We start from the raw sequence: 25,024 nt of genomic DNA, 5'->3' as shown, positions 1-25,024 counted from the left end.
CCTTCCCTGATCCTTGCCTGAGCCAGATGAAGGCCAACACCTGCTTTGCTAACTCTCTCCTCACTCCAAAACACGGCCTCTCTGCCCATCAGAGAGCATCGGTCCCCGGCCCTCCCTGCGGCGCCAAGGCCCTTGCTTGTCCATCCGAGTCACGCACCTGACTTTAAAGAAAAACATTATTTTCAGCAATGGGGTGTGTGACCGCTCAAAATCCCTCCCCGGCTTTCAAAGCCGGTGGAGAAGACAGGCTCCTCGGGGTGAAAGTCACAGCTCACCCGCATGGAAGGGAAGGCAGAGGCCACCCCCCAGCAGCTTGCTGAGCTCGGTCCTGTGGGCCCTTCCTATTCACACTTCACAGCAAGGCGTGACCGGGGGGCTGGGGAGGGGCCCGGGGGCCAAGGGCAGGGGGGCGCTCCCCCTCCCGGAGCATCCATCACTGGATGACAGGCTCTGCAGCCGGCACCTCTTCCAGAGGCCCCTTCCCTTCCCCCCGCCCCCAGCCTCCTCTGTAAAAAACCAAAAACCATCTTGTTCTTTCATCATAATTAAAGTGCTGTCAGGGAAAATGGCATGGCTGATTTTTGCCGCAGTTGAAATGACCCCCTCATTTCTCTTCTCTCATTTGCTAAAGTGGTCCTTTCTCCGCCAGAAATCAGACCCTTCGGGGATGGAAATTTTAGCTGGAAGCAGAGAGTTCGAAGCAGAATCCTAACCTTGGGGGGGTGGGGGGGAGAGAATCGATGTTTGGAGCGGCCTCTCTCTGCGGCAAGGTGCTGGCGAAGCCATCTTAACGGGCAGGACTAGCGGCCGCGGCTACCTCTGGGCTCCTCGGGCTCCCTAATTACCAGTCATTGTCAGGGTGCACAATCCAGCCGCATTTGGAGGCTGATTCTCCCCGTTGACTTATCTAAGGGGCAGGAGGAAGCTGTTTGGGAGGAAGGTAATAGGTTCTGGATCTGGGAAGATAAAATCCAAATGCCTTTCACGCTCACAGGGAAAGCGTGACTGCGTATTTAATACCGTCCTCGGCCTGCGTGTTTGTGTTTGAAATAAAGCCGTAACTTACACGCATAATTAAATGCCCTCCTCCTCCTAGCCGAGCGCCACTGAGCCGCCGGGTGACACTCCTTGCCTGTCACGGACACTGCAGTGTTTAGGGCTCTTGCTAAAGTCCTGGCAATGGCGTCTCATGTCATTTTGTGAGAATGTCACTCTGATCCCGTCGGCCCTCACAGAACTTTCCGCAAAGAGCATTTCAGGTAGGGCACGCGTCGGCGTGTGAGAAAACAAAAGAGGGCAAAGAAGGAAACAATGAGGAAGACCAGAAAAAAGGAAAAAGAAGCCAGAAGAGAGAACCCACGGCCCTGAGTAGCTTTGAGCTCTGCCGTTGGAATCCATGACATATGTTCAAATACGTGTTACGTGAGGAAATCATAATATTCATCCTAGCCTTCAACTACTTTCATTTTAAGGAAACTCGTATGTCAGGAGCTTTCAAAATGAGCTTAATTTCCTTTTCCTAAAGATCGCACATCTTGGAAGGGCCCCTTTTGAGTTACACTGGGGAGCTTAACTGGCAGGCTTCCGGGTTTCTATGAGGGTATGCTAATATCTGGCAAGTCAAAATGGCAATCCAGGCCTCCCTCCGTTGAATCATTAGTTGTTAATGCATCTCTGAGTAACTGGAAGCTAAGGTGTGAAATCAACCCGAGTGTCACTAAGCACCCGTTTTTCCCGAGGCTGTAACGCAGGACAGTTGGGGGGGGGCTGTTGATGTCGCATCTCGGCAACAAGGCTGGTTCGGCTGCCGGGTTATTGTCCTGGCCTGGCCTCCTGCCTCTTTGCTCCTCTTCCCCGCCACCCCCGACGTTTTTTCTCCCCCTTCTTTTTTAAAGAAAGGAAAACAACCACATAGCACTCGAGCCTTTTATTTCCTGACTGTTCTGTGTGTCATAGCCGTGGACGCTAGAGGAAAAAACACGGGCTTGTTCTTATCGATCTGAGCTGAAATGAGTCAGGCACCTGAAGGCTTCGATCTGGACCTGACTGCCACTCAGATGCCCCCCGCCCCGCGTGCACCCTCCCCCCCAGCTGCCAAGCGGAAACCAGTAAGGTCGCGTGGTTGTACCTGGCGAGCTGGGAGGGGGGAGGGACCCCCAAGTCCTAGAGGGTCACAAGGGAAAAAGCCAATTCAGTGAATCCACTGCATTGGGGGTGCTGGGCTGGGGAGAATGGGGGTACAACCGGGACAAGGAGTGAGGAGGGAAGCCCACTGTCCAAGAGCCCCCTCCCCTAGCCTTTCCCAATGCCTCCAGTTAGAATTCTACTTTTCGGGGCTCCATCATTAAAAATGTGGCTCTCTGGGGGCGCCTGGGTGGCTCAGTCGGTTAGGCGTCCGACTTCAGCTCGGTTAAGTGTCTGACTTCAGCTCAGGTCACGATCTCACGGTTCGTGAGTTCGAGCCCTGTGTCAGGCTCCGTGCTGACAGCTCGCAGCCTGCAGCCTGCTTCGGATTCTGTGTCTCCCTCTCTCTCTGCCCCTCCCCCACTCATGCTCTGTCTCTGTCTCTCTCTCTCTCTCTCAAAAATAAATAAACATTAAAAAAAAAAATGTGGCTCTCTGCTTTTTGGGCCTCAGAGAGCTCTTTATTAAAATGCAAATTTCCCTTAAGGGTAGCCCTGTAAGCCTTTGCCAGCTAATGGGATTAACTGAACCGAACACAGCCACCTGCAGGGAGGTAAGGGGGCTTGGGGTCAAATCTCCGCGTCTCAAATTTGTCTTTGTCGCAGGCTCATCTTCGGGCGCCCAGAACGCAAAACACAGGCACCCATCCCTGCTTCAAGTCTCTCTGAAAGGGGACTCTGAAACCAGGGCCCAAGTCCCAGCTGTAGGATCAGGGGCTCACTGAAAGTCTCTGGGCCTTGGCGTCCTCCTCTCTTTCAATCAATTCCCTGAGGACAGACGCCGCTTTGCAAGTATCCCGACAGCTCGGTCGGGATTAGCAGAGTAGCATCAGGCTGGCAGTGGGAAAGCAATTGCACAGAACTAATTCATTTATGGAGGCGGCCACTTGTAATAAAGGACGCTTTCAAAGGAACTTGGGCGACTGATTTTTCTGATCTGGCAAACAAGCTTCGGTTTATGTCCTGAAAACAAGTTTTTGGTCGCGTTGGTGGCTCAGTGAGCCCCCCGGGTGCAAACAAGGTCGGGCGGGGCAGGGGTGGGGTAGGGGGGCTGAAACTTAATTCTGTAAACCTAAAATGCACGCATGGAACAAATCCAATCTGTCATCCGGGAGCTCCTTCAGTCCGGTGGTCTTCACTAAAGCATTTCCCTGGCCTTAGATCTAAAGTAAAGCATCTCTATCTGCAGATACCCACATATTAAAAACAAAACAAAACATTTTTTTTTTCTTTACAGAAAGATCACATATGTGCTGAGCATTACAGGAAGCCTATGGGTAAGACACTATTCCAAGGGTAATGAATAGATAAAGGTATTTGTTAAAAGAGAGCTGGAAATTAATTCTGGAATTCAAGGTGTGTTTTCCTTCCACAATGACTGGGAATTAATTATACTACTTGACTATAGAGTATTTCCATCCGCATCAGAGAACAGAGAGAAGAGGCACAAAGTCAGGGTCCAAGATGGAGGCCTGGACCTAAGATGGAGGTCTGGAGCTAACATAAAGGGCAGCCTAGAAGCTAAAATGAAAGCACTCCACTGTCCATCAGGACCTGTGGCAGCACACTCTGAGCACTTTTTCCAGCCCGCTCTCAGAGAGGAATCTCAAAGAGGACTCTAAGGTTGGGTGAAAGACTTTGGGCCCATCCCCTAAGAGAGTTTTCAGTCCTAGAAGATTCTGGAAGGCACAGCTTGGTTCCAGACAGAGCAGAAAAGAGAGAGAGGCTGACTAGGGGCATTTCCCTGCACCAGCCCCAGCCAGGCCTCTGCAGCCCTTGAGAAAGCAAGCCTGTCCCCCCAGCACGCCAGCCGCCCCCTGGTTACACCTGTGGAGGAAGGCCTTGTTTCAGAACCAGGGAGGATGCCCCATCACCCATGGGGCCCGCACTGTGACCCACTATAGAAGGCTCCATCCCTGCCAGGGTACAAAGTTTCAGCCTCAGCCTGAAATCCCAATGGTGGTGCCTGTCCAACATGGAGACTCTGTTGTTTGTTTTGACCCAAGCAGACCTTGCAGGTTCCCTGCGTTTTAGTTAGCGGGGAGCAATCATTTACGTGAGCCCTGATTAGGTTTGCTCAACCAGCTTGGAGAAGGTTTCTGAAGTCAGTTTTTTGAGTCTTTCCATCTGATCTTAACTGTTCTATCTGTGCACCATTTAATTCGTCAGGAGAGACTTCCTGGGTTTGTTCTGCTTCTAAGACCATCAAAGGAGCCACAGTCTTATACCTTTGTCTTCCCCATGGGGAAGGGCACACCTTAGGCACTCAATACATGTGTATCGAACAACTGAATGAACGAATGAACGAATGAATGGAAATGCCCAAATTAAGGCAAACTCACCGACCCGGCAAGGAGTTCATCCTTCTGAGAGGCTTGGCAGACACACCCACGGCTACTGCAAGCTAAGAGATGCTACTAGAAAGGCAAAAAGGAAACAAAGCTGTTTCAACATTCAAGTTAACCCTCAAATTAGGAGATAACTTATCAGCGAGGGAAAATGGTACATCTGCCCCACGAACCAGGCAACATTCCATGTTCTTTGCCAAGTTGGACACAATCTGCCTACGAGGTAAACCTCAGATCTGCCAATAGTCAAGAATTTGAAAAATTAATTTGTGACAACTGTTTTCATTTGGAACCACGATCTTCTCCAACCAGGCATATCAGTTTGTGCTCAATTCCCATTAAACATTTCCCAGCCACCCTTCTCTTTTTCTGAAGAACAACCACGACCCCCTTCTCCCCCCAACAATTCCTAAATGTCATAGAAGGCCCATTTTATAAACATATTCGTGGCGAGTCCCTTTTCTTGGCCATTAGAACAGCAATCGTACCCCCCCCCCCACTGGCCCCTAATCGACCATTTGCTAAGTCTCAAAGCAATACAAATTTAGGTCAAATCAATTAGTAACACATTTCTAACTCTTGGCACTTGGGAAGAGTGTGAACTTTTCCTGATGGAGAGAAGCTAACCCTTGAGAGCAGACCCAAGCATGGTCAACCCAGCAAATGCCTTCTGCCTCCGTGGGCTGTGCTTTAAAAAAAAAAATAAAATAAAATAAAGGCAAAAATTTAGGAGACTGGGGTCCCGCCACAACAGATTAGGACAAGACTTTGATGTTTTTTGTTTTTTTTTTTTCACTTGAGTTAATGAATAAAGCCCAGGACAGAGAGGCAGCTGACAGAATATTTTCCCCGCTAACTCCAGGAAGCTGAAGTTCTGTTGCTCCTCGGTACGGCCAGAGAGATGAGCACCTGGGTGTGGTGGTCACTCTTGACCGCCCCAGACAGAGCCATCAATCTTGTGAGTCTCCTGTAGCACACAGCCCTGCTCCCCCCTTCCTCCACCCATTCTTCCTTACTGAATAGAATGTCTCCCCTCTCTAATGAACATACCCAGGAGAATAAAACTTGTTTTTCCAAAGGGGGGGGGGGCGGCGGGAAGAAAGGAAGGAAGGGAGGAAGGAAGGAAAAAAAAAAAGAAAACAATGCCTATACTCGGTCTGGCTGAAGCCAAATTCTCGAGGACAGCAACCTGTAAACTTCTAAGGATTTCCTCAACATCCGAGACGTATACGTAACGTACAGGGCGTTTGCTTTTAACTTATGATTTGCTTTGTTTCGTTTTGACTAATTATCGAATCAAAGAACTCGTGAAGACTGGATTTTTTTGGAAGGACAAAAAGGTCCACCGTGCGCCAGATTTCTTAAAGCAAAACCAAGCCACCGGGTGGGGTAGGCATGTGAAAAACGGCTTGGAAAATCAGGTTGTGTTAGAAGGGGCTTGTTACTAATTAAAAAAAAAAAATCCAAAAATTGGACAATCACCATAGGATGGGGAAAGGAAACTGGGGAGGCGGAAAGGGCCTACTGTGTGCAATGGAGGTGAGGGTCAGAGTCGCTGTCCCTGGCCCACTCACGCAGGTACACACACACACACACACACACACACACACACACACACACACCCAGCCCCTGTTTCTCTCAGTGAGCTCCTGGCACCAATGTGGGACCCTGGGGGTGCAGAGGGACGGGGAGTGATGGTGCCTCCCCACTCCTGCCCCGGGTCAGGCCCTCAGCTCTGCTGGCCACTCCTGGGGGTTGGCCGCCTTCCATCCACTCTGCCTGCTGGCACAGCCTGCACTTGGAATCAGATCTTCCCTTCTCCGCCCTTCTCGACTAGAAGTTCCCAGAGGGCAGGGACCCCGTCTGTCTGAGGCTTAGAGCTAAATTTAGGAGAGGTGCCTTTTCTCTTTCTCGCTTTTTAAAAAAATGTCATTTAGTCTCTGTATTTGACCCTTAACTTCCTTCTGCCCCTTCTTTTTTTCTCTTGCTCTTTCAACAGTAAAGATCAGGCTAAGGGGAGTTGGGTTTTTAACTTGTGAGTAGTTCACAAGCATTCTGGGATTTTACAAGTTCAGAGGAGTAAACACAAAGGAAGGGAGTTCAGATTCCTTTTCCCCTTTTCCCACCCCGGAGAAAGGACTAGAAGGACTAGGCGAGCAGAAGATGTGGAAAGTCCAATGGAGAACGTGGGGAAACATCTGAGGAAATCAGTGTGTGTGTGTGTGCGTGTGTGTGTGTGTGTTGGGGGGTGAACAGACACAGAATGGTTTGTATACTGTGCTTAATACTCTCTCTAGAAATATCCATACATTTGGCTGAAGAACAGGAGATAAAGATAAAGTAACCATGGCAGGATAAGGGCGGGGTAGGGGGATTTCCTGGAACATTATAATGTCATTTTTACAGTAAATACAACCCTCTGGAAGAGAAACGGAAAGGGGCCAGGGAAAGTATGGGGTGCAGATTCCCAGTCCTGTGGGCAACCCAAGTGGGCAGCGTGGTCACATGGGGAGGCTCTGAGCTCTAGAGGGCGAGGTCCCCTATAAGGAAAAGGGGTGTTTGTGTGTGTATGTAGTTGGGGGGGGGGGCTGCACACACTGGCAAAGAAACCCACCAGATGAACAGACCAGAGCCCCCTGTTCCCCTCAAAGCACAGAACGGCGGGATCGGTGTTAACACTGATCCCCCCCAGGGACCCAGGACAGAATGAGACCCCAACCTAAGATATCCCTGAAAGGTGGGGCTTTTTTGCGTTTGGGCTTCCTACATTCCATCTAGAGAATTCTAAGCGATCCCACTTCCTGCCAGCGGGCTTAGCCATTCTGAGCTCTTTGCTGACCTCTGGTGGGAGAGGAGCTCTCACGGCCCAGAAAAGGTGTTTCCCCACAGGGGCAGCCCACCTGTCCTGCTCCCCAGGACCCCCAACATCCGGAGTAACACCCCCAGGGGTGACCGTGGTCACTAGCCCTGGCCAAGGTTCAGGGCTAGAAGTTGGGAGGTGTGGGGAGCGAACTGAGCAAACAAGGCTTTAAAGAAAGTCCCAGAAGATTATGGGCTTAAGGCAGGAATGCTAGAACCAAGTTTGTTAACTTAGAAGAATTTTAATAGCAGGGTGGGGGAAGCTTATGCCTGAAATTAATACATTTTGTTCAGTTCCTTTGACTTTTCAACGATAAAAGAGTGAGGGAAAGTATCCAGGCACGTGTGCAGAGGATAAGTTTCGTTGGAAAGGAACGAATTCCCATTACAAGACTTCGTAAGCCCTCGCGTGAGAAGCTCACATGGCCCTTCTCAAACGGATGACCTCATGATTTTATAGCCTCTGCGGGCAGGGAGGGAAGGGGGGGGGGGGACGGAAAGAACTGGCCAAAGGGTGCCTGTTCTTTTTGGAACCAGGAAACCTGGCCCCAGATGCTGTCAGGGCCAGCTTCCCCTCCATGGAATCTTGGCCGGAAGAAGGCAGACAGGGCCTGCCCCACATCCTGAAGTAGAAGATGGGGTCCCATCCCGAGGCAGGAAAGCCTCAGTCAATAAGAATGCCCTCGGTGCCTTGTGGGTTTGTGGCACTGAGGAGTAGAGAGGGGCTGAAATGAAAAAATTAAAACTGGCCCTGAAATCTCAGAGGCTCTGAAAACCCCAGTGACTCCCCGGCGACTGAAAGAACAGTGGGAATTCACCCTCAGCCAACACCTTCTCTCGTAAGAGAGACAATATTGAATCTTCCTATACTGTCTCAAATGCTAACTCCTCCAGGAAGGATCCCTGGGTTTCCCTGCTAGAAAAGGGACTCTGCCCACTTCCGAATCTCTTCTCTAGCCCTCGACCGGGGTGGGAAAGATACGCCACTCACCTCTGCTTCCTGCAAAGATTCTCCTAGCAATGGGTACCCAGACGTTGCTAATTATTTACCGAAGGACAACGGATTGGCCTAAACTTTCCTGTACCATCTGCCATTTTGGAAAGGACACTTTGGGGGGGGGGGCAGCATACCTGTTCTAGTGAAACTTTTTATACAAGAGAAATAAAGTTTCGCCGTGAGGAGGACACACGTCTAATTGTTCAGATGAGGAAAACTGGGACCCAGAAGATAAAGCCATTTGCCCAAGGTGTCAGAGCCCGTGCCTAGAAGAACCAGGGCACATGCGGGGGCTGGGAATGTGGAGGTCCCGGTGATAGTGGTTTTTTCCGGCCCTTGGCTCAGGTCTCCAGAGCTGCTAGTTGAAAGTGACAGGAATTTGTCCTCAGATACCAACTGTCCAGCTGAAAAAGTCCTGACGGCTATCCCTAGGCCCTGAGAAAGAGGATTAGGGAAGGGGTCACAGAGGCCCGCCTGAGGCAGAGCACACGGGGAGTTTCGAAAAGCCAGGCTCCCAACAGTAAAAGCCGAGTGCCATCTGCCGGCCAGCTCTGAACAGTTTTGCTCCATTTTACTGTTTATTGTACTTCCCAGCCCCAAATACTGGGGGTTCTCACCTCTTTCCCTCAAAGCCAGCTCTCTGCTGCTCAGAAACGCCCCTAAAACAAGAATCTAATGTTTTAAGAAATCGCAAAAGAGAGGAGAAGTAAAAGGAAAGCAAGAAAGCAGTAAGAGAATCTCCCCAGAAGGCTGATTTCTGCTCCCATTTCTGAGCTGGGCAGATCTCGGGGGGGGGGGGGGGGGAACAGGATTAGCCCCGATGGTCTTTTCTTGACCCCTTCCTCCTCCAGGATGAAAGGTCAGCTCCCAGTTTTGAGCCTGCCCTCATCTGTGAAGTCAGACCCCATCTCTGGGGAGTCAAGGTTTCAGGGCCAGAAAGAAAAAGAAAAGAGAGCCCTCCGCCCCCTGTCAGCTCAAGTCTCAGGTGAAGACGTCTGCAAGGGTTCTGATGTCCTCTACCCAGAATCCTTTGCCCCAGCCCTGCCCACCTCCCCACCTCGTTACACATAAAATGAACCCAGAGATACCGCCTGGTTTTCTCTTGGACCACCCGTCAAATTTAAGTCCCTCCCTTGACCATGGCAGGACCCCGGGACTACTAGGCAGAATCATCACAAAACGAAGCCTTGTCAACACTTTTCAGAATCAGATTTTGGCCCTTTCTGGATGTCACTTGGCAAATTCATGGAATCCTGGAATAGAGCGCTAGAAACAACCAAGGTCCCAGGAATGAGAATCCCCTAACCCCTAAGCCAGTGCTCTCTTTCCACTCTCCTAGGGCCCTCCAAGAAAAGTTGAGGATCCTCTGCCCACCCCATCCCCCATCAGATCAGACTCCCTCCCCCATCAGAGCAACGCGCAAAGAACCATCACCGATGCCAAACCACCGCACGATAAAGGATTTCCTGAGTGCTCCAAAACGACTGGATCCCACCAGGAAAAGTTCCCAAAACTCCCACTCGGAAAGGGGAAACCCTCCTGCCAGTGCCCATCTTAAAACCAGCCCCGGCCATTTGTTTGTAAAACAAAATGATCTAATACGCTTCCCTTTTAGTAGCTAAAAAGGAAGACGTGAAATCACAGAAATGTTTAATTATAAATAGCTATTAGTTTTCTGGCAGCCCAACTTTTAAAAATTTTCCCCTAATGTCTGGCATTTGTTTCTGGGTTCTGCCCGGAGCCTTCTAAGCATTTCCTTGGAAAGATATTGTACTTGGTCCCAGGCAAGATGTCAAAATCAACATTCAAAAAACACGCCTTGGATAATATTTCGAGGATTCTGTAACAAGGATGTGTTAGTTAGGGGAGCACTTCACTTAGCTAAACTCGAAATATCTAAAAAAAGGATATCTTTAAATTTACATGTCCAATATATAATTTATCAAACTACCAATCACTTTCCGCCCCTCCCCCAAAAGTAATCCTTATACTAAAGGCAAAAGTGTTTCAATTCGTACAGACGTCTGTGGGGGGAGAGTAGTTATTCTCTTACTCCCCCCCCCCCCCCCTTTCTGGACTTTGCAACTAACTTAAAGACCACAAATTCCAAACACTCTAAGAAAAAAAAAAAAGAAAAAAACCACTTTGCTTAAGAAAAATTAAGTTTCTGATGAATCTATAACATCTAAAAGTTCTGTCAAAAGACCAGACCGGGGCAAGAATGTAAATGCGTTGGGCTCAAAATATAATAAAGTCTTCTTCCATTACAACTACCTGGGGGAGAGGCTGTTTAGGTGCAAGGTAGTGGGGGAGGGGGGTGTCGGGCCGCTGTCCAAAAATAAAATTATGATTTAGTCTTGTTACGATTATTACAAGAGATACTGCTTATAGAACCTGCCCTAGCATGGCCCAGGGGGCGTCAACCATCTTATCAAAGACCAAGTACAAGACTCTCCATCAGGAAACGTCCTTGGGTTATCACTTCTATTGGCACAAGTACGTTTTACTTCTAGAAGATCCTGTCTTACCTTCCTTAGGGAGTCATTCAGAGGCATTTCTTCCACTGCCCCCCAGCTCCCTGCAAAGGTAACTTCCTGCCTTGAAGTATCAGTGGCTAAAGGTTATGGGTCACTTCCGTGCGGTGGGCTGGCTCCCTGTGGACCCGGGACTGAGGCGACCCAGCTGACAGAGTCTACATTCTCGTGTGTGCGTGCGCACTCCCAGTTTAAGATTCCATTAATGTTCTGCGGGAGACATACGCAACGTGGGGCCCAGCCATCCCAGCGCGGATATATTACATCTGAGTACCAGTCCTGATTACCCTGGCATCCTTCTCTAGGCTGCAGAGGGAGTTAATTTCGTAGACACAAGACAGAGGGAGAATTCCCAGCCTGCGACAGACAGAGGCCCCCGAAAGAACCTGTGAGCGGCAGGAGTGATCATGGAAGGGTTAAAATCTATTTAAGCCTTGATTTATCCCGGCCCATTGATTAGCTATGGGACTGACCTCGTTAATCAGAGTCTTAGACCAATTCATTACTTTCTTCCCTGGAATCATTCCCTTTCCTGTTCTGTGTCGGGTCATCTGGGTCACCTTCTTTTCTGGGATTTTTTGGAAATGACTTCCACCCAAGAATGCAGGATTGCTACCATTGCAGTAAACATTTCGGACTGGTTATTAGTAACTGCAGCCAACAACCTTTTCCCTGAAGGTATCTTCTCTTTTTAAGGTGTTCCGGTTATGATATGTATGATCTCTGTCTTCCCCAGAATTGGATATTGATAACGTTAGGGCAGTCTGTTATCAACTGGGGATGATATTGTCCCCCAGAGCACATTGGCAATGACTGGAGACAGTTCTGATTGTCACAATGTGTCCGTATGTAGTGGGGTTGGGGGGTTGGTGTGCGTGGGTGTGCGTGCATGGGTGAGAGAGAGGGAAAGACAGAGAGAGACAGAGACAGAGAGAGGTGGGCATCCAGTAGGCAGAGGTCAGGGATGCTGCTAGACATCCTACGGTGCCTCCAACAGGCAGCCTTCGTGACAGAATACCAATACGACTGCTATGAGAGCCCTCCGGTAAGACACGGCCCCTAAAATGCTCGGAAAACCCTAGGGCAGAGCCAACAGGGAGATGTCACAGCTTAAAAACAAAAGGCCGGGTTTGACCGAAGCTTTGGGGCCTATTAGGTGTGGCTTTGTCGGGTGGGGGTGAGAGCAGAGCAGGACCCTCCCCCATCCCCCGCAGCCTGTCCCCTTCCCCTCTCATTTAATCATAGATGTGACACCTTTCTTCTGCCTTACGCCGCCTCACCATCTAGTGGCCACCTGAAATATCAACTCACCTTCACCATCTCTGGGCCCTACTAAAGTCACTCGTTGAAAAACTCATCCCTGTGGGGGCAGTGGACAGAAAGACCCCTGAATGACGGAGGTGATTTCGTTCGTATGTTAATTAAGCACCTTGCAGGCCTGAGGTCCCTATACAGACAGGGCTGTAAGGAATTAAAATGGACACTTTCTAAGATTCGAGAAGCCCAAGGCCAAAAAGCTCAGGGACTGATGACAAATGTCTGACTCGTTATAAACGAGGACCTCAGAGACTTTTGCTTAAGTCCTTTGGACACTCAGGAGCGACCATAGACAAGAAGACGACACCTGATGAGAACAACGTGTCCACGTGCCCAGGAATCTCAATCCCCATTATCCTTCCTGGGCAATGCCATCTACTCTGGACAGGTTGGGGTTTTTATTTCCCTTTTGCAGTTGGGCCAAGGCCGGTGAAACAGGCCGCCTCGGCCTCGGCCTCCATCATCCCGCCTGGCTTTCGTTTTGGGCTATCAACATAAGCGTTATTGCTTCTTTGCAAAAAATCCTGCAAACCTACCTGAATCTGGGCTCCCTGTAAAAAAAAATCTCACAGTCATCTACACGCTAGCAATCAGTTTGATGAAAGGAAAAATTGTTCAAAATGGAACGAGGAGGGAGGCTACAAGGTTTGTCGGCTGGGGGGAGGCAAGGGCCGTGGTAATCAAGGGCGAGCCTCTCGCCCCGATGACCTCCCGGGGAGACGCGACTGTGGTCTCCTGGTGACACAGGGCCGGACCATGGCACTCCTTAGAGAGTGGGTACAAGACATTTTCCTTCCCTTTTTCAACGCACTGAAGGAAGCTTCAGGTACTTAACTCTGTCCCACACACCAAATGTGTGAGATGTGGGAAACGCTGACTGACTCATAATAAATTGGGGATCAGATAACAATTTATACCTTTACACCTCTTTCCTCGCCCCAAATTGAATCATTAGGAAGCATTTAGTAAGATCTAATGTTCAAGTTCTGTGGGCAGAGCTCCACGAGTCAAAGGCTCCCGAATTCTCCTGAGGTTTAACAAATTACTCTACAAAGCAATTTGGGATTTTCCCTCTAAGAGAGTATGAGAGAGGCACACTTTCTCTTCATCTTCACTGCTCTGTCACAGATCGGTTCCTGAACATTCTGCCTGTGCCACACCCCCCCGCTTTCCACGGGGGGGCAACTGTAATTCTAACTTGCAGGGGGAGCACCTGGGTGCCGTTTGTCGGGGACCAGAGAGCACCCTACGTCTCGATGGAGTGTGTGTTGATCGACAAGAATTAAAAGTCAAACATTGCTTTTTCTTGTGGTTCCTACCTCATTGTCGGAGGTCTCTTCTTCAATCCCCACTGGCCGGCCTGCTTCACCATCTGGCTGTCGGGAAGGAAAACTAAAAACAATCTTTTTTTTTTTTTTTTTGCATGTATGGTAAACATAGAACAATCTGTGCTCAGGTCCCTGGGTTCAACCACAGTCTGGAGTTGGTTTATAGAGAGGAGGATAATATAAATAATAAAAAGAGAAGGGTGGGGGGTGGGGGGTGGGGGAAACTTTTTCAGGACAAGCAAAAAAAAAAAAAAAAATCTCCCCTCATCTTTTGGCCAGGTCACTCGCCTGAGAGTGACTTCACGCAGTCATAAATTTGGCAGGTGTCGTCTGTCTCCTGCTTGAGTTGACCTTTACTTATAAAATGTGGACAAAGAGCGTACTCTGAAAGGTAGAGACAGAAAGAATGGGCGTCTAGTACTTTTAGAACTTACAAGTAGCCGTCTCGTGGGGAGTATAGAAAACAGAACCCCCTCCCCTCCCCCCAAAAAAATCTTACCTGGAGCAGGGAGAGAAAAGTCTGAGAAGTAAATTTCTAAAAACAATGGTTACCATTTATTGGGCACTTACATGTGGCACTGGGTTGAGAATTTCTAGAGGGAAAACTTCACTTGTAGTATCTGGTCCTCTCTTTAGAAGAATCCAGGAAGAATAACGTCTCTTCCTCGGCTTCTGGCACTGGCCCTCTCCTCCCTCATTCCGAGGCTCCCTGGCCTCCGTGGTAGTTTGTATCTGGGGTACCCCACCTCTCCTCTTCATTTTGGGAAAGGCCACTGAGGATTTGCTGATTCTCCGGTAGGAGAATCTCTCCAAAGAGGGACAGACTCAGGCTGAGTCTCCTTCCCTGAAGAGGTCAGGGTCTCCTGCCCAAGGTGACCACAGGCCAGAATAGGAACTTGATGGGACAAAGTCCCTTTTGGTATAACCCAATGAAGTCTGTTAAAGGAGAGCGCAGCAGGGCCACGGTCTCAGAGTTCCTGTTACTGCGGGACCACCAGGGCTGGAGAGGGTTAATGAGGCTGACCGGGGCTTGACTGTTTCACTTGGTAGGGGGCGACCCTCTCCTACCAATTGGCCCTGCCCCTCCTATTTTGAAAATTCCTAATCTTCCTGCAAAAGGGGACTTTGAAATGGACAAATGGCATGTTAATTTCACATTCCACCAGGAACCCCAGGAGGCACGAGGTGGGTCTGGAAAGAACCCCTTTGCCACCAGTTAAAGAAACCAAGTGTAGAAACCAACTTTAATTCTGTTGAGTGAAGGGCTGTCTCCGTACCTCCTGAAAGTTACTTTAGGTACAGGCATTGGAAGTGACACAGCTTTGCTGGGGGTGAGGGTCAGTTTTATTTGGTGGGAAAACTGACTCTGAAAAGAAGGAGAGGCATGACAGTATGAGAAGTTTCAAATCTAGGCAATTAGGCTACCTTCTCTTAAAAAAGGTATACATATATTTATTTACTTTTTGCTTAACACCAGCATTCCTGCATAAAAGTCAAAGGTGATCATTCTAAGGCTATGTACTGACTCTTGCTAAATAGGAATTAGCCCCAACTAAAAGTAAGGACTACTTAAAAAAAAAAAAAAAATCACTAGGAAGACTATTAAACAAGAATTATTGTAATAGGGTTATTAGATCCAGGCCAAGATGATTTTAAACAGTCTGTTAGTCTAACACTAAAAATGTAGGGCACCTATGCATAAAAGTACATCTACTGTTGTTGTTTTATTATATTATTGGAACTCTGAGTAAGAAGGAAAGCTTTAGACCCCAGTGAAGGAAACCACAGAGGATTTAAACAAGATTCCTAAGAAAACCTGCAGTGAAAACAGAAAAAAAAAAAAAAAAAAAAGCCCAACAAACAAAGACTGCAGTGTTGGCAGATGAGTTAAAGCAAATGTGGAAACCAAAGATCACCATAGCGATGACAGGTTATCTCAGAAATGGGGGAGCTCACGGTTCACGTACACTCAATGGACATTTATAACCCAGGATCTGTCGGGCTTGGCTACACTTCAGAAAGCAGACCTACTAGGCACCTGTCGTTTGACAAGGGATTTGAAGAGCACACAGCACTCTTAACAATGATGCTTTACATTTACACAACGCATGTTATCGCTTATGACCACAGCTTGCGTTAAGCACTGTCTTATCCGAATTAGGAACTTTTGATTCCTTCGCTTACCTTGCAGTCTTTGAGCAAAAGTCCCTGACATTTTAATCTCTGAGCTTTTGGTTTATTTGCCTATGAAATGGGGTCCTATCACATTTTTATTGCCCAAGGCTGTTTCAAAGGGCAAATGTGACTTAGATGAAAGGTTTTTAAAAATACAGAAAGAAGGTGGTATCATGGCTATGTGATCGTTACTATTGCTGCTTACTAATACCTGAAGGCAGGGAGGCTATCGTTTCAAGTCAGGAGGGGGTATGCAAAAGGCCCAGGAACCCTACTTTTCTTTGCCTGATTCCAGGTTCCCACGATACACATGATGTGGGCAAATTATAAAGAGGAACCTACCTGTATAGAAAACTATTTTTTTTTTTTTTTTTTTTTTTTGCAAGAAGTCTATGGGAAATTGGATTTTGAAAGGCAAGGAAGAATTTTGGCCTCTGAGAAGCATGAAATACTAGTGGGAGACAGAGAAAATCGTAAAAGTCTCTCTCAATTCTACAGATTTGGTGGCCTGATAAGCTATGTCCTTCCCACTGCACCAAAGAGTTCAGTGGAGGCATTCTGAATCCAGAAAAATGGATGTGCTGGGGGCGGGGGGGGGTTGGGGGGGGGGTGGGGGGGAGGTGCTCCTGCATGATGGGACGCCATGTAGCCTTGTTGCACCTGGTGCCATAAATTATCATACAATTAATTGAGATTCACCGTATAAATAAAGTGTCATGGCAGGATGGCCATTATTATATACAGCATTTACCCAAACACTTTTAATAAACGTAGCAGATACTACAAAATTCTCATCTACAAGCCCCTCAATTCTTAAAAAATGGGGGATTCATACCCAAGTTGGGTTTCCAAAAACATGGAAATAATCTATTACTGAATACTGTTAGATAAGAAAAAAGCTTCCTCTCTTACATATTCTAGAATTCTAGTCATGTTATTGATGATCTACCTACCTACCTATCTCCTCTAAAAAGTTCCCTGTAATGTGGTTAAAGTGTTTGGGCAGGAAAAATGGAAATGGTATCTATACACACACACACACACACACACACACACACACACACACACACACACACACAATTGTTAAGCACGTCACAAATCAGGACCCATATCAAAGGATGGTCTTTTGACCTGCATTTTCAGTGGCAGGACTATATGGATGTCTTGTTTTAGGTTAGGATGCTAGGATTTGACTGTTAGTGAGAACTCTTGTCCTAAAGGTAAGGAAGTCCTCATCCTTCCTCCCCCACCCTCCTCCTCACCCAGATGGGGGACCTCTCTCATCACTTTGGCGGAATGAAGCCTGGCGGGAAATGAGCCTGGTTGGACAAATGGCATTTACTGCAGCAGGTGACACTGGCTGCCTAGTTCAGGCTCATGTCTGATGTAGCCTGAGGTCAGGGCTTCTGGACCCGTGGCACCCTGAGAGCAGAGTCAGGGCAATCGTAGGATGACCCCAGCAAATTTCTTTTCGTTAAGGTGAATTTTTCACCCTGGATACAAAACAAGGGTGAGCAAATTAAGCTTCTAATATTCTTAAGACCTGGCCCCAGACATGGACGGTTTGCGGCAGGACTGGCATTTGCATAATCTGTGGTTGAAGCCAACAGTCCTGGTTTGAGGGGACTGTGCTGACACCCCCACCCCCCACCCCGCCCCCAGAATAGGGGTCTGCACACATGGAGGTCTGCTGGGAAAGCTTCACTGCACAAACAAGGCAACTGAGGCCCCAGCGTGTCAGGGACGCGCCAACTAGGGGTCAGGTGGACACGGTCACCTGGCTTCCCGTCTGTACCCCCTTGTGTCCCCTCCTCACCAGAGGCCAGCTTCTCGGGGCTATGCTTGGAATACTGCAATGAGACTGTGATGGCAAAACCAGTCGTCCGCAGAAACACAGAGCCTTGTCATTTAAGGGCTCTGTGTGTGGCTTCAGCGGAGTTGGGACATCCCACGTTTAAAGCTGCTTCCCTTCTATTGGTGTTTGGGAAAATGATGATGTCATGATATCCCTGGGTGGGCACAGCTAATGACCACTGCATTTAAAACTGTGATGTGTGAAAGGCACACGCGTCACAAAAGCAAACAGTCACGTGCCTGATGTCATTACTAAAAAACCATCACACGTTATAGGATAGGTAACAAACAAATGGAGCACGGCTTTAGAGATTGTGATCTTCAAATCCCTTGAAAGGTCTTAGAGAACACAATAAAGAAATTCAGACTGTGCGCTTCACTTGGGAAATTTTCATTCAAGCCACACATGCAGACCACTGCTAACGACTGCTCTAATGACCGGTGTGACACGAGAAGCCCATGTCTCAGATGGGAGCTGAGGTGAGGCTGGAAGAGGGGAGGGAGGGAGGGGAGGGGGGGGAGGGCCCTAGAGAGGGGAGGGGACGCGGAGAGGTGGCAAAGATGAAGAGAAGGAGAGGAAGGCGGAGGGTGGCGGGACATACCCGATGTGCTTAAAGAACACAAGACCTTTTTACATTTCTTGGTATCCCAAGTCCATTGGCAGAGGATGTTACCTTTGATCCTCTTTGCCCCCAGCTAAAGCTGCTTGGAAAGATTCACATTTACATATTTCACAAGTCATATTCACAGTTTTTACCACACTTCGTCCACATGCTTAAAATACAGTCGAAGCGTTTAAAAACAATTTTTTTTTTATTTTAATTGCATTTCAGAGACAAGACAACATTTCACTCCCAACGCCTAATACTCTTTTTAAACCAAGCCCCTCCTACTGTGCTTTGTAAAAGCGTAAATGATTGGCTTACCTCGGACTCTTCCCTAGGAAAAAAAAAAATCATTTCATATTTTTTAAACACAGCCACGCCCACCCTCTTGGAACCAGCCCCGTGTAGGTTTGGATCCAGACCTGCCTTTAGCAGATTAAGTGGGGGTTTTGGTTGTTGTTTGTTGGTTGGTTTCTTTTCTTCCCCCTCCTCCCTCCATCCCCCCACCCCCACCCCGGGTGAGCTGAATGTGTGCAGAATATCGAACTTAATGTGTGTCGCCCCCGACGCCCCAGATACCTGAGTGTCTGGTTTTTCAACCGTAAAGGCGGGAGGGTTTGGCGAACGAATGAGAAGTGAGGAAACGCTTAGCGCAAAGGGAAAAAAGAGAGAAAGACACACAGAAAAAAGGTTATGGAGGCCGGCGAGAGGCGGCCCCCTCTCCCCCGCGCCAGGGGCCCAACTCATTCCCCGAGATGCCCCACCACCTTCTCCTCCGCATTCTTCGCGCCGCCGGCCGCAGAGCGCCAGCGCTCAGGTACCTCCAGAGTGTGTGCAAACACGGAAAGTTTTTGCCCGCGCCATGGCGCAAAACACAAGACAGCCCGTTCCCCAGTACAAGTACACGGTCGGCGGGTAATTTGGGGGTGCCAGCGATGGGAACTGGGGGACACTTGAGCATATCATGCACAGGCGGACACAATATGGACACCAACAGACACCAACGACAAGCTGTCTGCGTCCAAGCAGCAGGGCCAGGCGAGGCGGGGGCGCACCTTTCCCCAACGACCCCAGCCGCCCCCCCCCACCCGCGGCCCCAAACCGGCTCAGCCCGGGGGACCCCGGGGCCCCTCCCCGGCAGTTCCTGGCTCACCTGAAGCCCCCGCCTTCCTTGCCGGCCCCCACCCCAGGACTCGGCGGCATCTTACGGTCGCTGGCGCTGGCTTGTCCAGCCGGAAACGACCCTCAGTGTTGCTCGGCACCACTTTTCTCCCTGGAGGGCACATACTTCGACCACCCACACCCAGCCGAGGCCCCCTCCCGCTCCCAGGGCAAAGTTCGGGCCCCTCGCTGGAACTTTCTAGCAGTCTCTTCCCGCCTCGGCCTGGACACCCCCCTCCTCCCGCTGCCAGGCCCCGAGCCCCACCGGGCAGCCCTGCTCCCCGCGGGCAGAGTCCGCTGCATTACCTAGAAGCAGCAGGCGGTGCGTACACATGTACCCCATCTTTTCTTCCTGGAGTTGTTTGTCGATGAGCTGGCTGCGTTTCTTCTCTGCGCGCTTCTGGGCGCGCTTCTCCAGGGCTTCCTTGCGCATCTGTCTGCGCTTCTCCGCCAGGGGAATCTTCTTGACCTTGGGGCTGGGGGCGGCTTTGGGCTGGGGGCTCTCGGATCGGCCGAAGCAGCCCCCGAAGGCCTGCATGAGGAACTTGCGGAGCAAGTTGCGCCGGGGCTTTCGGCGGCGGCGATTTCGCCGGGGCTGCAGCCAGCGGCGGCATCCGGAGGTCCCATCGTCGGATTCATCGCTGCTGTGGTCGTCGTCGCTGCTGACCGACCTCTCGTCGTGGTCGCGGCCGCGGCCAGACCTGCCCCGCCAGGCAAATGCGCGAGTAGGCTGCGGAGTAGGCGGATCGGCAGCCTGGATCTCGGGGCTGGGGGGTCGGAGGAAGCGGAGCTTGGGTCGGGCTCCAGACGCAGGGGCGGCAGGGGCTGCCCGGGCGGCAGGAGCTGCCCCGGCGGCCGGAGCGGCAGGGGCGGCAGGAGCTGCCCCGGCGGCCGGAGCGGCAGGGGCGGCAGCGGCTGCCCCGGCGGCCGGAGCGGCAGGGGCGGCTGGGGCTGCCCCGGCGGCCGGAGAAGCAGGGGCGGCCCCGGCCGCTGGGGCTCCATCCCCGGGAGAGGGGACTTTTCGTCTCCCCGCAGCAGAGGCGGCGGCTGAGCCTCCTTCCATCTCGGCTGCTTCTCCCTCAACTGGGGGTCTCTCTCCCTCTGCTCGCTCTCTCTTAACTGGGGCTCCGGAGACCTCGATGGGCGGGCCGTCAAGCGCGATTGGGGGGCTGTCCATGTTGACGGGAGCGTCGTCGACCCCAACGGGGGCGCTGCCAATCTCGAGCGGGGGTCCGGAGATCTCCATCGGGGGGCTGTCGCCCGCGAAGTGTGGAGGAGATCTGACAGCCTCTCGGGATGGGCTGCCGATGGCGCCGGGGACCCAGAGGGGGGGCTCGTTCGCGGCGGGAGCGAGGAGGACCGCACTCGGGACCGCGACTGCCGCGGGCTGGCCGATGCTGCCGCCGTCGATTTGTGGGATAGCTCGGGGGAGCCCGGGGGGTGGGCTGTCGTCCCCAAAGGCTGCTCCATCAAACTCAAATGGCATAGCCTCCTCAGGGGGAGGACTACAGTCTCCTCTGAAGCCTGTGGTTGCAGGCTTGAGGGCTCCGGGCTCCTGGGGAGGAGTGCTAAAGACCCCTGCACCTGGGCCTCCTGGAGCGAGGTCTGAGACCTGCAGGAGAGGCTGGCTGCAACCTCCCTGTGCAGGCTGCTCAAGCTCAAAGGGCATGGCTTCTTCAGGTGGAGGGCTGTAGCCTCCCAGGCCGGGTCTGGCATCATCGAAGGCTCCGGGCTCCATGACCGTTGGGCTGAAGACCTCAGGGCCTGCCTGGGCCCCAGTGGCGTCTCCGGGCTGCTCCAGGGTAGGCCAGAAGCCTCCTGGGCTGGGCTGCTCGACCTCGAAGGGCATGGCTTCCTCAGGAGGTGGGCTGTAGCCTCCGAGGGCTCTGGTTTCCTCGATGGCCTGGCCCAGGTCCTGGCAGTTGGGTCCGGAGAACTCGGGGGGTCCACAGGCCTCGCCTTCAATCTCGAGGGGGACGGGCTCGCTGTGAGGCGGTTCGGTCTCCATCTCTTCGGCTGCGCCAGGCCCAGGACTGGGGGCAGCTGCCCCTGGGGCCTCCAAAGGTGGTTGCTCGGGCTGTTCCCCGAGTTCAAGGGGGATATCGCGTTGTCCTGACATATTATTGCCGTCGAGGCAGTTGCGCACGCCCATAACACGGTGGCGGACTCTTAAAATAAACTTGGGGCCCCGTGAGACGGAGCACCCAGCCGAACTAGGGTGAAAAAAATATCTTCGAAAAAATTCAAAGTATCAGCTAGAAAGTTCTCCAACCTCACTTTCCAACCCTCTTGAGGTCTGGGGCTTGAGGGTCTCAAACCCAAGACCAAAGCGGAAGCAAGTCTATTGTTGCCGGTGCAGTTTTGGCTCCTTCCTGGCCACTTTTTATCCCCTCAGGCTGCCCCTCGGCGCCCCTCTTGGCCTGCCCTTGTCCCCTCCTCTCTCTCTCTTTCTCTCTCTCTCTTTCTGTCTCTCTGCTCCAGGCCAGCCCCGCCTGCTTGGATCTGAGGAGCGTGCCGATTCGGTCCGAAAATCGCTCGTAGTGCTCGCTCTCTGCCACCAGAGGACGCCGGCCCCGGTGCCAAGGCAGCTCCGGGAGCCGGATCCTGGCGCCGGCAGCCCCGGACTTTGGGTAAGGGGGCCGATGAGCGCAGGCCTCGCAGGGATGTTTTGGCTCCTTCCACTCCTCTCCCTGACTGATTTGGAGTCTTTCTCCTCTCTTATCCCCTGGCCAGAGAGAGAGAGAGCTCTCCTGCGTTGCGGGACACGTGACGCAAGACGTGGGCCCGGGCTGCTTGAGCGCAGGAGCTGAAAACCCTCCCTCCCAGACCCAAATGACTCTCCTCGGGGGAGGGGGGAACCGCAGGAGGGTTTCATCACCCCAGGATACCCCTGAACCCCTGAGCCGCAGCCCCCAGACCTGGGCAGCCTCCAATCTTGAGCTCCAAGTCCGGAGGACAAGGCTTTGGGCGCGTGGGAAGGGGGCGCAGGCGCGCGCGGGGATGCGACAGGTGGTCGTAAGCCCACCGGCAGAGCGGAGAGAGGCGAGGGGCGAGGGGCTGCCGCGTGTGCGCCCACAGTTCGTTTTTAAAACGCCTTAGGGTACTTTCCACCGCTTCGGCAGCGTTTGTTAGCCGGTTTGCCCAGGCTGGCTCCTGTAAAAACACTCAATGTCCCCCATCCCCATCACACTCTGGGGGTCCCTGCGGTAGTCTAGAGTGGCGCAGGCAGGGTTTTCCCCCCGATTATTTGGACGATGATGCAGGGGAATAAGAGGGTCTTGGGCGCGCACCACGGAGACCCTCTAAGCGGTAGTTGCCGCGGCACGGAACGGGGGCGGGGGTGGGCGCGGGACACACGCGGAGACCCCCATCCGGTGCAGGCCTCAGAGTTCCGGGGGCTCCTACTGTTCTGGGGAAGGGTTAGCGGGATTTGTGTTGGGACCTGCGGCTGGCTTAGCGTGGTCTCGGAGACTGGACAACCCTGTGCGCACAGAACCCAAAGATACACACTGTGCCGCGCCGGCAGCAGCGGCTGTGATGTGCCGCTCTCGGCCGCGGGCGCCGGCTGCAGGGTCGGTCGGTCCGCCGCCCCAGTTCCTCTCCAGCCCCTCGCCAGCCCCCCTCCGGCCCCTCTCCTTTCGCTATGGGTATCCCAGGGCAGTCGCTTTACTTTTCCACTGCTAGAGCCCCCAGAGGCGCGGCATTAAGCCCGGCCACAAGTGTAGCGGTCGCCTGGCTGCGCTCCTGTCGCCGAAGCTCGTGTGGGTTTGGAGCCGGCTGGGGTAAATACCCGCACCGGCGGGGTGGGCTTGGCGCGTGCACGCGCACTGCTCTGGGTCTAGGGTCTGGTGTCTGAGGAAGGATTTGAGTCGCGGGGGGCGGGGGGGGGGGCGGGCGGGAATTGCTGCTTGCGGGTCACGTACGACCCGGGACGTGGGCATGAGGGCTGTCTCGCCAGCGGGTGACACGGACCTGCCAGCTACCTTTAGGTGCAAGGCAGCTGGGCATGAGGCAGGTGGTCGCCTGGCGTGCGGGCGGGGGAGAGATGGCAGGAAGAGTTTCACGAGGGGTGGGCGGCGGCGAGCGGGAACACCGCTTGGGTGGCTGTATCTACGAGCCGCGGGCGGGTGAACCACGCACGGTCCAATCTCGTTAAGTCCAACGCATCCCTCTTAGAACGATGGGACCACAGCCACGGTGCACCACTGTCCCGCATCCGCCACCCACGTGGCCGTGCTGCGGGAGAAAGCTGACCAAGTCGGACTCTGGGCAACGTGTGGGGCCCCCCAAAGGCGTGACAAGTCAGCTCCATGGGTCTACACACTTGGAAATGCCAACACTGAACTTTGGCTCAAACTTTGTCCAACTATCCCCGTGAGCGACGGCTCAACCCTCTGAGCATCCAACGGAATGGGCCAACTGGGTCGCGACCGTCCACTCACTCCCCTCCGACCCCAGTGCCGGGTCAGCCATTGGGCTGGGGTCACGCCAATCAAGGTTGCCTGGCGAATGAGCAGGGGGCGTCCGGCCGGAAACCGGATATGAATGGGAGGTCCAATAGGGGGCGCCGCGTTGGAACGCCCTGAGAGGTTGTGCTGCTGGGGTGGTTGGAAGCGGTTGGTGGGCGGGCGTATGGCGGCCAGGCCTGGGACGCCTCGAGGCCGGCTGGCGCCGTGGGGTCACTCTTCCTGATGCCACAAGTCACAAAGGCTGGAAGGGAAGGTTGGGGGCTGACAGGGGTCAACCCTAGGTCTCGCAGGTGGCGGTGGGCAAACCCTCCCGTCCGGGGGAACCGCTGCTGAGACCAGGCGAGAAGGAAGAAAATGTCCAGGGCCTGGAGGTAGAGGGCCAGGACCCTGAGGAGGGAGAGGGCTCACTGCCCCGATGCAGAGGAGCAGTCCCAGACGGAAAAGGAGTTGAGGCCCCAGGGATGCTGCGCCCTGCCGAAGTAGAAGGTCAGTAGACATTGGGGTTTGGAGCCCCAAAGGGACGGATTGCCCTCGTTCCGGGCCTTGCTTCCCCAAAACACTATTCATCAAGGAATGGGTACAGGGTCTCTTTGTTTGACATCCTCAGGGGCGTCTGGGACCCCCTTTGTTCAGCACTCTTTGGTGTCTTTGGTTCTTTGCCTGGGGAGCCCATACACTGAGGGGATAAAGGCCGGGTAGATACCAACACTCCATCCTAAAGGATAAGCAACATAAAAATGAGAGGAAAGACCTCTACTGGTGGTGGTGGTGGGGGGGGGGGGGACTCGAAAGTGTTGGTGGGGAAAGTGGCGTTTCAAATGGGCCTCCGTGGATGGCTAGGGCCCTTGGCTGCCAATGGGGGGGGGGAGGGGCGGGTGGAATGATAGGTGTGGGCCCACCAGGAGCAAAAGGGGGAAGCTGGGTAAAGAGGACAGGCCACAGCGCAGAGTCTTGGAGGCGCAGTGGGAGTAAAGAGGGACGAATGAGGTAAGATCTCTCTGAGGATACCAGGAAGTTTCAGGGCAAGCACTCTTGAGGCTGTTCTGGTAGGAAATGGACATGATGAATGTTAATTGTGCCGCAAGGGAGGCTTTGCGCTTAGTTTTAGTAAAGATGGAGGGAGTGTGGAGGATGGTCCCACCGGAGCGAACAAAGGACGCCGTAGCTGGCCTTGACCTTTAAGGTGGGGAGACC

General features: G+C 52.4%; 2 protein-coding genes and 1 long non-coding RNA gene across 7 annotated transcripts in view; 1 reads left to right on the top strand and 2 right to left on the bottom strand.

Moving 5' to 3' along the window:
• Nucleotides 1-21,528, bottom strand: part of GNAS (GNAS complex locus) — a 55,174-nt gene extending 33,646 nt beyond the window's left edge. For all 4 annotated transcript variants that reach the window (XM_086702586.1, XM_086702585.1, XM_086702587.1 and 1 more), the window contains exon 1: nucleotides 19,668-21,528. In XM_086702586.1, the coding sequence (XP_086558712.1) occupies nucleotides 19,668-21,513 (1,846 nt within the window). In that variant the 5' untranslated portion in view covers nucleotides 21,514-21,528. The remainder of the gene's footprint in view (nucleotides 1-19,667) is intronic.
• Nucleotides 1-25,024, bottom strand: part of LOC112869430 (neuroendocrine secretory protein 55) — a 53,956-nt gene that overhangs the window by 18,447 nt on the left and 10,485 nt on the right.
• Nucleotides 23,955-25,024, top strand: part of LOC147582848 (uncharacterized) — a 30,349-nt gene continuing 29,279 nt past the window's right edge. For both annotated transcript variants that reach the window (XR_015249571.1, XR_015249570.1), the window contains exon 1: nucleotides 23,955-24,316. This is a non-coding gene — a long non-coding RNA (uncharacterized LOC147582848). The remainder of the gene's footprint in view (nucleotides 24,317-25,024) is intronic.

The sequence above is a fragment of the Puma concolor genome, chromosome A3 (genome assembly GCF_028749965.1).
Source record: "Puma concolor isolate L17-30 chromosome A3, mPumCon1.1.hap2, whole genome shotgun sequence".
Taxonomy (NCBI): domain Eukaryota; kingdom Metazoa; phylum Chordata; class Mammalia; order Carnivora; family Felidae; genus Puma; species Puma concolor.
This window is presented reverse-complemented; position numbering and strand designations above follow the sequence as displayed.